The 12942-nt window shown below is 48.2% G+C and overlaps 1 protein-coding gene across 5 annotated transcripts in view; it reads right to left on the bottom strand.

The window, feature by feature from the left end:
• Positions 1–1905: 1905 nt before the first annotated feature.
• Positions 1906–12942, bottom strand: part of trc (Serine/threonine-protein kinase tricornered) — a 144774-nt gene continuing 133737 nt past the window's right edge. For all 5 annotated transcript variants that reach the window (XM_011142887.3, XM_019841907.2, XM_011142890.3 and 2 more), the window contains 9 exons: positions 11904–11980; positions 9300–9533; positions 7890–8097; positions 7664–7781; positions 6873–7012; positions 6554–6754; positions 6088–6240; positions 5725–5883; positions 1906–5512 (listed from right to left, as the gene is read on the bottom strand). In XM_011142887.3, the coding sequence (XP_011141189.1) occupies positions 5397–5512; positions 5725–5883; positions 6088–6240; positions 6554–6754; positions 6873–7012; positions 7664–7781; positions 7890–8097; positions 9300–9533; positions 11904–11980 (1406 nt within the window). In that variant the 3' untranslated portion in view covers positions 1906–5396. The remainder of the gene's footprint in view (positions 5513–5724; positions 5884–6087; positions 6241–6553; positions 6755–6872; positions 7013–7663; positions 7782–7889; positions 8098–9299; positions 9534–11903; positions 11981–12942) is intronic.

The following is a 12942-nucleotide window of genomic DNA, read 5'->3' as shown; positions in this document are numbered from 1 at the left end:
GGCAACGCGCGTCAGGACGAATCGAGTGGTTCGCGCGACGCAGTGACATGTAAGAACGAGACGGAGGTAGAAGTTTGCATATATCAGAGAGATTTGATTTTTTTTTCTGTTTTTTCCTCTCTTCTCTTCTTGAGCTTTCTCAGAGTGCTCTCGCTCTTTTTCTTAATATCTCTTTGAAGATCACTCTTGTTTCGCGTCGCGTCTGTCTCGCTCTTGAACGCCCACCATGCGTCAAATCCCGAGCTGAAGTCTTAGGTCTTGCGTCGTGAGCCGATAAGTATTACAAAATGTTTGTTCGAGAGAGCACTTTGCGCAAACCGTCATTCCGCGCGTGAGCCGATCGGCCGAGGGCCCGTCATCGCGAGCGTCACACGATTCCCCCTTGACCTTGGATGAATAACGTGGCGCGCAATAGGCACGTTCCACGATAAACAACTTGTGCGAGAAGAGACTCTCCTCTCGCGTCGAATTGTCCGCCTTCGCGATAGGCGATCGAAGTAGAACGATAACAAACGAACAGCAGTTGGCGTATTTTCCTGCTGCTCGGCTCGCTCGTGTTTCTGCCCCGCTCGCTCGCCCGCCCGTCGTCGGCAGCTAAATCCGCAGAGGCAGATTTTACGTAGGTCCGCTGTCAATTTTGCCGGCAGCTTGCTGACAGAGATACAATAGAACGCACTAGTAGAGTGCGATGACAGATTGACGGGAGAAACCAAGCAGGATGTGCCTCGATTCACAATTATTTAAATTGTTTAAAGTATTATTATATTATTATATCAATAATACGTTTAAATATATTTGAATGGAACACAGCGGGTCGGGGCTTGGCTTCCACAGCGAAGTTGCTGCCAATTTCTGTTTGTCGGCAGGCTCTATTGACAGAACGCGCTCTTAAAACGTGGAAGGTAGAGTTATCGGCCGTAGTATTCTGCCACCCAATCTGCCGTCAATCCAGTCAATCTGCCGGCAAACTGCCAGCACTTCGCTTATTGGGTACGTTTTATTGTTTCATCGGCACGAAGTAAAATTTGTTCCGCTTCTTCCTTTCGTACGTGATCGATATACTCGTGTGTATACGTGTGTACATGTGTGAGTGTGTATGCGTGATATTACATGATCGAGGATCCTACGTATCGTGGCGGAAAAAAATCGCACGATCGGATTCGAAGATTACGAGCATCTAAGATGAGGAAGGGGAAAAGGGAGGGAAGAAGAGAAGAGAGAGAGAGAGGGGGGGGAGGAGAGATGGGAGAAGACACGAATCTGTGGGAAGCGAAAGTGCTGGACACGTCAAGTCCCCGAAAATATCTAAGAAACATCTGCCGGTCAACGGAGGGAGGGAGGGAGGGAGGGAGGGAGGGAGGGAGGGAGGGAGGGAGGGAGGGAGGGAGGGAGGGAGGGAGGGAGAGAGAGAGAGAGAGAGAGAGAACCGATAGAGAATAAAAAACCGAAGGGTAAGAAAAAGCGACGAAAAAATCAAAAGCCTTTACCGAGGAAGAAGTAGAGGCTTAACACCTAATCAGTAAGGATCAACTAAGAGAGAGAAAGAGAGAGAGAGAGAGAGAGAGAGAGAGAGAGAGAGGGGTGGAGGGGGAAAGAGAGATATTTATCGCAGGTTTTCTTCGTTCGTTTAAATTAATCGTAAATTAACAACTAATCAGTAATCCGTACGACGATGGGGAACACTAACGTAAGAACACGAGCGAAAACGCGAGGAGATCGAATGACAAAACCGCTGTTACGCGCTCTCAACACACCCGTCATAATGCGATTCATGCGCGACATACACGATGAAGAGTCGAGTCGATGGCAGTAGTAGCGGTAACCAATTAATAAACACTAGAGCTCGAACTGCCTGCCCGCTTGCCTGCCTTGTTTTCTCTCAAGTAACATTTAGTTGCCTCGTTATTAATATTTACAGTGTTACACCGACGTATCGATAAAGTCTACTTCTTGGAGATTTCTTTTCCAATGTGCTTCCTCCACGGAATATACACCTCGTTTACATCGTTAAATGCGTAGAGTAGCTCGTACACGTGCGTACATACATCTCGTTCGCCGACCGCTGTATTAATTATGCTCGCCTCTTGCCGAGCTCCCTTCGAGAGAGAGAGAGAGAGAGAGAGAGAGGGGGGAGAGAGAGAGAGAGAGAGAATGAGAGGAGAGAAAGAGAGAGGGGGGAGAAAGAAAACTGAAACCTACATTTGACCCGCTCTCGTACCAGCACATCTAATATTTAACACCTAAAATTTAGCGCGTGTTTATACGCTTCTCTCTCTCCGCTAAACGGTGTCTATTTATGTATATATATATAATATATATTTTTTTACATATATACTTATGTATATATATATTTATTTGTATGTATATTCACTGTTCCAGGGCACCGAAACTTGTTGCATCGAAGGCATCTCGTGGCTATTGTTGTATCTCTTTTTTTTTCTTCTTTACTTAGACTTTCTCTTTAAATAAATAAATTGCGATCACTTCGTTTTCTATACTTAGTAGCATGGACGTCAGAGCATCTGTACTCTACGGCGACAGGAGATTAAAGAGACCTATTCCGTAACTCCCTACTTTCCCCACTTACGTCACAACTCACGATTTGAGAGAAAGAGAGAGAGAGAGAGAGAGAGAGAGGGGGGGAGGGGAGAGAGAGGGAGAGAGAGAGAGAGAGGGGAGAGAAAGAAAGAGAGAGAAAGAGATTTCAACTTCCTAGCAATAGCAGAAAATAGTTCTCGCGCTTTTCTACTAGCTCTCCTCGCGGGTAGTTTTCTATTTCTTTTTCTTCTTCTCTATTTTCTCCCATCGGTTATACTACTGGCTTAACTGCTAGAGTACACCGTAACCTAGACGCTCTCAGCTTCGTTAGACACTATCATGGAGACTTTTTCTTTTTACTCTGTAAACGACATTAAGATACATACCGCAGGCATAGAGTCATACGAAACTAATCTTCTCTTCGTCGAATGTACAGCGGTGTAGTTGCGTGCAATTATTATTATTATTATTATTTTCACGATCTTAGGTGGAAAGAAGGAGACAGAGAGATATAGAGAAAAAGAGAGGGAGAGAGAGAAATATACGCCGAAACGTTACGAAGAAGGAGCGTCAAGAATTTCTTCTTGTTTCCTTCGTACTTAGCACTACAATATCCACAACTTGATCACGTTTTCGAGCGCGCGTGCGCCTATCTTCTTCTTCTTTTCTTTTTTTGTTTTTCCCTCCTTTCACATTGATATTTCCGTGTGTATGTATGTACTGTATTGTTACCTTAAGAGTGTTGTACCTAGTCCGTTACCGTAATTACACGCTATTTATTACCAAGGTGCCCTGGCTATCAGCAAGACTACGAAATGCAAATCGTAAAATCGTTCACAGTGCAATCGAAAAGAAAATTATCCGGTTCCACACGAGCGTGTATAATGCGTGTATTTGTGTTTATTTGTGTGCACGTCCCTGTATTACGTAGGATGATCGATTTCACACGTCGCCGCGACACACAGTTTTATCGTCGTTCCTTTCGGGAAAGTGGCTCGTCCTGGCTCATCGTTTGCGTTTGAACATACGGTCGGGGCTGTCTGTCTGTCTGTTAGGAACCTTAATAAGGCAACGTAGGAGCCGTGGAATCTTAACGGTGTATTTCCTTTCTTTCTCCCCCTTCTTAACGTTTTTTCGCGGTACTTTTAGAGCCTAGCGTCTCTTTGTATCGTGCATTTGGACACGGCTAAATGTTTACTTATTGCCTCACGAGAGAGAGAGAGAGAGAGAGAGAGAGAGGGAGAGAGAGAGAGAGAGAGAGAGAGAGAGAGAGAGAGAGAGAGAGAGAGAGAGAGAGAGAATGAAAAAGAAATAAAGAGGGAGAGAGATCCGGTGCCGAAAAGTTGACACAACGTTAAAATCGCACAATGATAAAATGTATAAAACGTACCGATATCTCAAACGAGAGGCGCATCACGCATCGCCACTCGCTTTTAACCAACATGATTCTCCGCGAACGGGCCGAAGCTCTCGGGGGGGGGGGAAAAAAAAAAAAAAAAAAGAAAGAGAGAAACAGCGCGGAAATACGTAATATAAAAACCAGACTTTCATGTCGCCAACAACTCTTAGATTTTCCAAAGTAATAAAGTTATCGTTGATTGAGCGCATATACATGCGCATACGCGCGCGCGCACGCGTGTGTATACATATATTACAACATCAATAAAATCATTAGCACCCGCTAACAGACAAAAGGGTATGCCGCGGCGTTTTACACGTGTTTTACCAAACACGAATTTCACCAACAACTTCGTATCACAGAATTGGATCGCATAAATACAACGTTCGAAATAGAGAGAGAAAGAAAAGAAAAAGAAAGAGGGAAGAGGAAGAGAAGGACAGGAAAAAGAAAGAAAAAAAGAAAGAAAAAAAGAAAGAAAAAAGAAAGAAAGAGAAAAAGAAAGAAAGAAAAAAGAAAGAGGGAAAGAGAGAGAGAGAGAGATTGAACTCGAGAGCTTAGCCGAGCGCGTCACTGCGCGGACAAACATACTAAAAAGGACACTACCACCCTTACGCGTGTCGCGTCAGATAAATAAGAAGAGTGAGCGTGTGAGCGTGCGAGAAGACCACACACGGGACCGGGGCTCTCTCCCAATCGTCTTTTTTCCTTTTTCGTTTAATACCATTACCACAGAGAGCTTATTATGCTACGCTTCGAACTTCGAATTTCCTTTCTTCACAATACGCGTCGTCTCCTCCATCTCCTCTTCCTGCGCGGTACGACGAAAATCGAGGAGAACAATGTCTCCTCTTCCGCGTCGACGGTCGAGAATCAACGCGAGTCGCACAACGAGAGACCGTCGTCTTCCTCCTTCGCATCGTTCTTATCGCGCGCTCAGACCCGTGCGCGCCTCGTCGATGACGATGCGCATCGCGTTGCTGCCGCTCGTTATCGACGCATGCGCCCAACGCATGCCACATTTGTGGGTATTGTGCACCTTTATCACTAGACTCTCTCCCATATCATCCCCGTCTGCCGTCTGGATACAGCCGACCGGCTGGATAGCTAGTTGCTTAGCTGAACCAGCCGCTAAGCTCGTCGCCGCGATCGCCGAATCGTGATAACGCCGCGCGCTTATTCGTACGACAACCCGTGCTCATCACGTATATACAAACAAGAGTGACGCGTGGCCGACGAGCCGCCGCGCCCGCAGCGGGACAGGTCAGCCGTCCGCCGTTCGCGACGTCGTGGCCGCCGCCGCTGCCGCCGCCGCCGTCGTCGTCGCCAGTGTCAAGGACGACGACGGCAACGGCGGATGATGAGGATGATGTACCAAGGCCGGAATTTCAATCACATCAGCTGCCGGCTGATTAGCACCGGCGGCGCTGCTGGTGATCGAGCAGGAGGTGAGGGGTTGCTATTTCTTGGTCGGTGTGCCCCGTTGCGTGAGACCTTCGAAACGCTTGAAGGTGTAGTTGATGAATACCCAGTCCTTGTATATTACTTCGCCGTCTTGGGGCATCGGCGCGGACGCTGCAATAAGACGAAAAGGGAGGGGAGCGGTTTATTAGTCGCTTGTCTTTCTTCGAGGACGAGACCAGTCCTTACCGGTGTAAGGATATCTGGATTGAGCTGTATTGTTTTTATTTAGGCGAGTTCTATATACAGTACGGTTTCGGTCGTTTTTATATCGAGGAGAAGAGGGAAGAGAAATGTATGTATCTGCGTATCGCCAATCTACTTACGTATCTCCAATTTCACGTCTGGAAATTCGTCGAAGTTGGACGTGTCGTCGATGGATCGCACCTCGACCGGTATCGCGGCCGGTCTCTCCCTGATGTGCTCCCAGTCGACGCCGCGGAAGAAAGGTGCCAACTTGAGCTCCTCGATGCCTCTTTGCGAGCCTGCGACGAGATGAGTCGTGACGATTATTATTATTATCATCATCATCATCATCATCATCATCATCACATCATCATTGTCATTATTATTAATTCTCGTTCGCATCTCGCATCGGAAGAGAGTTTGTTGAGTGAATCCAGAAATAGAGAGAGAGAGAGAGAGATAGAGAGAAACGCGAGCGGAAAGAATCTCTCACAAAGACTCACCTAATCTTCTGTCCGCTTCGCAGCAGAATCTGATAATCGCGTCCTTAGCCTCTTCGCTGATGGGCACTTCCGGCGGAAAGACCAGCGTCTCTCGCCAGTTCATTACTTTTCTATACGTCTCCTGCGGATTCTCGCTGCAGAACGGCGGATATCCTGAAACGGGAAGGAACAGGCGCGTCGATCGATTTTTTCTTCCTCGCTCGCTTTAAACGCCTCATTTCAGTATTTTTATTATCGATTCCTGGGGAATTTCCACTCGATCCGACCAAGATTCTACTTCAAGAAATTCTGATATCGAATACCGGCAGCGCACACTACGTTGTTGTTCCGATCGACATTATCTCAATCATTTTTGGTAAAAATAACAAAAGGCTCCAAAGGACTTCGAAGAACCGGGACGATTTGACCGAACGCGAGTACGTTACGTCTGTGAGAAAAACGGGAAGCCAACGGAAGGGTTTCCTACCTATGAGCATCTCGTACATGATGACTCCCAAGGACCAGCAGTCGCAAGCTGGCCCGTAGCCCGTCTGCAGGAACACTTCCGGCGCGATGTAGTCCGGAGTGCCGACCGTGCTGTACGCCAACGCTCTCCTGTTCCTCTTCCAGCTCTCGGCTCTCCTTTTGCTGTCCATCGCGCCGCCGCTCCCACTCCCGCATGATGTCACTGCGCGGAAATGAGCGAAGGTATATCGGTTAATAAAAGACATAAACGCAGCTGTCGCTGCATAAACACCTCTCTCGTTGTATCCTCCCGCTCGAGCACGGCTCGAGCGGTCACTTACTGAAATCGGAAGGCTTCGCTTGACTCAGGTCTCTGTAGAAGTCAGTCCTGTGTGATTTCTTCAGACCCGTGCACAGCCCAAAGTCAGAGAGTTTTATGTGGCCCCGTGCGTCCAGCAACAGGTTGTCCGGCTTGATGTCTCTGAAGAGCACCGTCGAATTATAATTCCGAGCCGTGACAAGTCGAAAGTGTCACTTGTCAAACGCGCGAAACGTCGAGGAACGACGGGGAGCGCGAGACTCGAGGAATAAAGCGACACTTAGCCTCGGGGTGCACCGTGAAAGAAGTTAAATCGAAGCGGCTCGCGGATCGAGTTGAACGAGCTTCTTCTCACGAGCGAACATGCCGAAGCAACCGTTCCGATTCTTTCAGCAAATACTCCCCGTTCCTTTAAATCCCTCGTTTGAGCGAAACAGTTTCGAAATTTCATCCGACGAGACGGTCGCCACGAGACGACGCAACGCGGTCGTTTGATTTAGTCAGCAGCGAGATGTGCGGTGGTTTCACCAACTTTTCCATGGCCGAAAAAAAATTCATAAAACATCGCACAAACAACCGCGTGTCAAAGCTTCGTGTCAACCTTTCGTCGTCGGCACTTGGAATCTCGACGATCTCGATCAAATCGCTCGCGCCTGACCTTCACTCGACCTGTCTGGCTCATATTTTGTGCAAAAATGAAATTTACATAACCCCGAGGCACGGGGTTCTCTTCACTCGGTCTTCTTCTTTGTTCAGTGAACTTTTGCATATTTTCGGATGGCAAAGTTATTGCGGATCGTATCTGGAACGTACCTATGAATAAAACCTAACTTGTGTATGGAGTCGATCGCTAACGCCGTTTCGGAAATATAAAATTGCGTGCACTCCTCGGAAAGCGTATCCTTCTTCATGAGCAGCGTCATCATGTCACCTGCGGATCATTTACGGATTGAGCACAGAGCCGCGCGCACGCAGGAGGAGCGAGAAGCGCGCTTTCGGCGCGCGCTCATCGCGAGAGAGGATCGATCGCGCGACTTACCGCCAGGAAGAAACTCCATTATTAAATAGAGATTTATAGGATCCTGGAAACTGTAGTACATCTTCACGACCCACTGGTGGTCCGCTTCCACGAGCACGTCTCTCTCCGCCCTGACGTGCGCGACCTGCTCCTTCTCGAGCATGTCGGCCTTTCTGAGGATCTTCATCGCGTACACGTGCCCGGTGTCCTTCTTCTGCACGAGTCTCACCTGTTCATTTCGCGTGGCGCACACGGCAGAGGAAAAAGGAGTGTATTATTTCAGTGAAAATCCCTCAGTGAGGCTTCCGTCTCTCGCGAACGATTAAAACAGCCGCTCTCTCTCTCTCTCTCTCTCTCTCTCTCTCTCTCTCTCTCTCTCTCTCTCCCCCTCTCTCTCTCTCGTCTAGAGTCTCGGATTTTTTTTACACGAAGGGGATTCCACTTGCTCCGCGAAGCGAGGAAAAATGCTGCTCTTTTCCGAGAAGCAACGAGATAATTTCACTCCCGTGAACGCGCACGCGAGACCACCGCAGACGCCCGAGAAAGACAGAGAGAGACAGAGAGAGAGAGAGAGAGAGAGAGAGAGAGAGAGAGAGAGAGAGAGAGAGAGAGAGAGAGAGAGAGAGAGAGAGAGAGAGAGAGAGAGAGAGAGAGAGAGAGAGAGAAGGCCTTTCGTATATTTCTGTTATTATTGCAATTGTTACAACTACGGGCAAAACTCAATCTTCATCTCTAATGCGGTCAAATTGCGGAGCGCGCGAGAACGGCGCATACATCCTGTCTGTGTAATGCACGTTCTCGCACGTAACGAGAATACCCCCGAAATAATACTCTATCGCTCACGTATTTGTTCGCGAGATTTCTCCGCCGAGCGAAATGTATAGCGAGATGAAACTCGCGTTTCGACCGGTTCCATCGCGGAATAAGCTCCGGGAATTATTCGTTTTACCGGACCGCGCCGCGGCCGATTCCGCGCTCGAAGCAATTTTCAGCAGACGCGCCCGCCTGCACGAGGAGAAGGATTTTCCCGTGGATTTCATCCATTCTGTCGGGGCTTCAAAGCTTCGTCGCTCAAATCGCTTCTGATAAACTGATGTTTCAATCGACGAGTACGATTGTATCATCTCCCCCGCCCCCCTCCCCGTAACCCCGTACTCAACGTTGCACCGCTAATGTAACTTCGGCGGTTTGTAAGCTCTCACGCGGCTCGGTCGGTTGCAACAACGGCGGCGTTCCTCTCTGCTCTCGATCGAATAAAACACTGCTCGATCCTATGCGGCGAGACGAGCCGATGCTTCATATTCGCGCTTGCTTCAAGAATCACCTGCGAAGGGGAATCGAAATGCCAAGGAAACGCTTCTTCTCCGCGTGCAGCTTGCGCGCGCCCGACTCGCTTCGGTCGTCGCGATCCGCCATCGATCCGTCTCTTACCTCGCCAAAGGCACCTCTGCCGATGACCTTGAGAGGCTCGAAATCCTCGACGCCGAGCCTCGACCGCTTCAGCCGGAGGAACTCGGTCTCTTTCTGGGCATGCTGCAACCTCTTCTCCTGCTTCTGCTGCTCCGACAGGCCCTCGTCCTTCAAGGACTCCTCGAGCTTCGCCAGCCTCTGCTTCCGCTCGATGTGCTGCGCTATCAGGTTGCTGTAATAGTTCTCCAGCGTTACCTGCAAAGCGGCAAAACGCACACACGATGCTGCGATTATCACACGCCCGTATGATACTTCGCCGTTTCCTTCTCCTCTTCCTCCTTCTTCCTCTTATTCCTCCTCTCTTCCTGCTACGATGTCGTCGCGCGCGCGAGAGAGAGAGAGAGGGAGGGAGAGAGAGAAAGAGCTCGACGTAACGCGATCGATAACGCTTTATCTCGCGCACGACAAAACCACTTCCGGTGGCGAGAGCGCGACTGCCACGGCTGGCGATTATTATGCTCCGGCAGATCAGGTTCGCGCGAGACACTTTGAGGCCGCACGGGCGGGGAGGGGGAGGGGGACTGGTTTGTGCCTCGTCACAGGGTCGCTATGCGGACGGAAATTGCGGAGACTGCCGGATTTTCCCGACTGAAACTACTTTCCCGGCCCGCGACAGCTCGCGGATTAAAGCCCGACTACGATTATGACCAGCCGTAATTAAAGTTTTTGCCGTTGCAATTAAATTGCTCACTCTCCCGCACGGCAATCATTGTGAATACGTATACATCGCGAAAGCGAGGATTAAAGTTACAGGACCGCCACCAGTTTATTTTCCTTCCTTGCTTGCCCACTCGCAAACGAACGAGCATAATACGCAGGTGGTTGTATGGGATGGGCAACGGGGAGAGGGGGGAAGAGAGATCAAGGCGAGTGCGAACGATTGGGAACGCGAATATTAAATTATCGGTTATTACGCAACGATCTTTTCAAACGACTGCGTCCACGACACGACTGCGTGAATTATATATATGTTTCGCGGTGAAATTAAAATACGAGAGCTTCTCTACCCCGCTGATCCTCACTTGTCGGACAGACATGCAGTTACAATAGCGTTTTTGTAGCAGGTTTTGTAGCAAAGGGTAGAGAAATATCTGCGTAAAAATAATAATTGCGCGCAATGTGTACGTGATGGTAAATTCTCGGTGCTCTCAAGCAACACCGCTCGAAGTTTGAATCGGCAATGCAAGAATCGCGTTCGGCGCTTCATCTCGCGAGTGAACGTTCACGGCGTTCTCTGTGGGACCAGATGACACTTTTTGGTTCAAAATTCTCTAGGGACCCGAATTTCCAACCGATCACCGACACCAATGGATGAGGGCTTGCTTGATCCTGAATAAATTTCAAAGAGATCTGTCTAGCCGAAATTTTGAAAAAATTATCGGTTCAGGGCTTATGGGTTTAGGGTTTGTCTTAAAAGTTAAAGTACAGTGTCTTGGGGGGGGGGAGGTTCGACCTCAGTGGGCTCAAGCCTATGGATACTAAATGCGAGATCCTAGAACTTAGAATTTAAGAGTTATAGATTAAGAGTTAGATTTAAGAGTTATAGATTAAGAGTTATCGAATTCGAGATTTGGCATTCAGCATTTCTTAGGCTCGAACTTAATGTTTTATAGCTGAGTATTCAACGTCGAGTATTATTAGGTTCTCGAGCTATGGCTAGATTGGGTTGTTCTTGGAATATTTGAGGCTCTTAATATATACGGCTTCGTGCATCCACGAGCTGAAAAGTTCTCGGATTGATAGATTCTTAGGTTGATGGGCTTAAGACTCAAAATCCCTTGGTTTTGTGCTTAACGGATCTATATTTGATGTTTTTGTATCTTGGGCATATGAGTTTTGGGTTAATGGGTTTCTGGCTCAAGATCGATAAATCTCGAGGTGTCTGTTGATTGGTTTCGTAGTTTCAATCCGCTGAATATTAGATAGAAATAAGTGTCGAATAATGAGTATTTCACAAGTTTCTCGCGTTTAACGATAATTTCTCCTCTTTTGGGGCTGGTGATTCGAGAAAAAATTTTTTTTTTAATTTTGGCAAGACGAATCTCTGCGGAATTTATTCAGGATCAACCTCATCATCCATCGGTGTCGATGATCGGTTGGTAATTCAGGTCTCTAGAGAATTTTGAATCTAGAGAATGTCATCTGGCCCCATTTGTCGGCGGTGAATTATGCCGGTCAATTATGCCGAATCGCGAACCTACAGAATCACCAAACGGTCGGTCAACAGCGGTCGGTTAGTAACTTTTTATAAAAATTACGCAACACCTTACACAACGATTTATATTTCTGACGGACATTGGCAAACATGAAGGCTGAAGGAAGCGTTTTCGCAAGAAACGTTCTCGCACGTCTTCTTCAGGAACCGGTCGCTTCGACCGCTCCCTCTAGAAATAAGTCGCGCTAATCGACACGATTCCGTCATAATCACTACGTGCACGCCGCGCTGCATTCCTCTTCTGCACCACGAATCACCTGTCACTCAGGTGGTCGACGAGCGTAGCGTATCAAGCGGAGCGGTCGCGATCTTAATGAAATAATTAAGCGGGAACTAAATCCGGACCTCACCTTGGCCTTGGTTGCCTTGTCCAACGTGTGGCCGCTAAATCGGATCGTGCTCTCGGTGGCCGCCATCTCCAGCACCCCTGCAACAAGCGAAAGCGGGTCACGCTCGGTGTGCTGTATGTCGCCAGTCCCCCTCCCCCTCTTGATTAAAGACTAAAACGTCGCCGTGTCGACGCGGACGCGGTGTGTTCTCTCGACTAGTCTAGTGGACGCGCACGTCTTGCCAATGAAAATATCGCCTGGACGAATTAGAAAAGGTGAACGACACTCTCTTTCTCCGTCTCTTCATCTTGCTCTCTTTTCTCGTTACGAAACCGCCTGACAGCTCGTTAAGCGAAAGCATCCAGGAGCTGCCGGCTATTTCTGCGCCAAGATGATACCGTCGACGCGTTCTCGGTGCTCGGCTCATTTGGCATTTTCTCCCTCTCGCGCAAACTCCCGAGAGAAAAAGAAATTCGTGAAACTCGTTGCAAATTATCATTTCCGGCGTCGCCGATATCTCCCTCCCTAAAATCCCGACGAAAGTGTAGCACACAGAGAGAACGATTTAGTTGAATCTAACAAATGCTTATTTGGAATAGTCGAAATAAATTTTTTGATTGATCGAACAAAATTTTGCTTGACGCAACAAAAACATTTCGTTGGAACTAAGCTGCAGCAAAATATTTTTGTTGCGTCAAACAAAACTTCGTTCGATCAATCAAAAAATTTATTTGGACTATTTCAAATAAGCATCTGTTAAATTCAACTAAATCGTTCTCTCTGTGCAGCAGCAGCAGTAGCAAAATAAAGCAGCGCACGAGGTTGCTCTCACCGAGGCTGTGATGACGCGATACGAGCTGGAAAAAATTCAGTGAAATTAAAAATCAACCCGCCGAGAGACGAGCGAGCCCTTCACACGCGCTTCGGTTGAAGAAAATTGAATCTCCGCACCTCAGGAGTGAACGTTGCAACGTTCGTCAGCTCGAAGGAGCGCGAAGCGGCACGCGCGCGTGCACCTTCCCGCCGGAGAGGATAAATAGTTTCGACGCGAAGTTTACAC

This window comes from Harpegnathos saltator, unplaced genomic scaffold (assembly GCF_003227715.2).
Source record: "Harpegnathos saltator strain DR-91 unplaced genomic scaffold, Hsal_v8.6 scaffold220, whole genome shotgun sequence".
NCBI classification, from domain to species: Eukaryota; Metazoa; Arthropoda; class Insecta; order Hymenoptera; family Formicidae; genus Harpegnathos; species Harpegnathos saltator.
The sequence above is the reverse complement of the archived record's forward strand: the minus strand, read 5'-3'. Positions and strand labels throughout refer to the sequence as shown.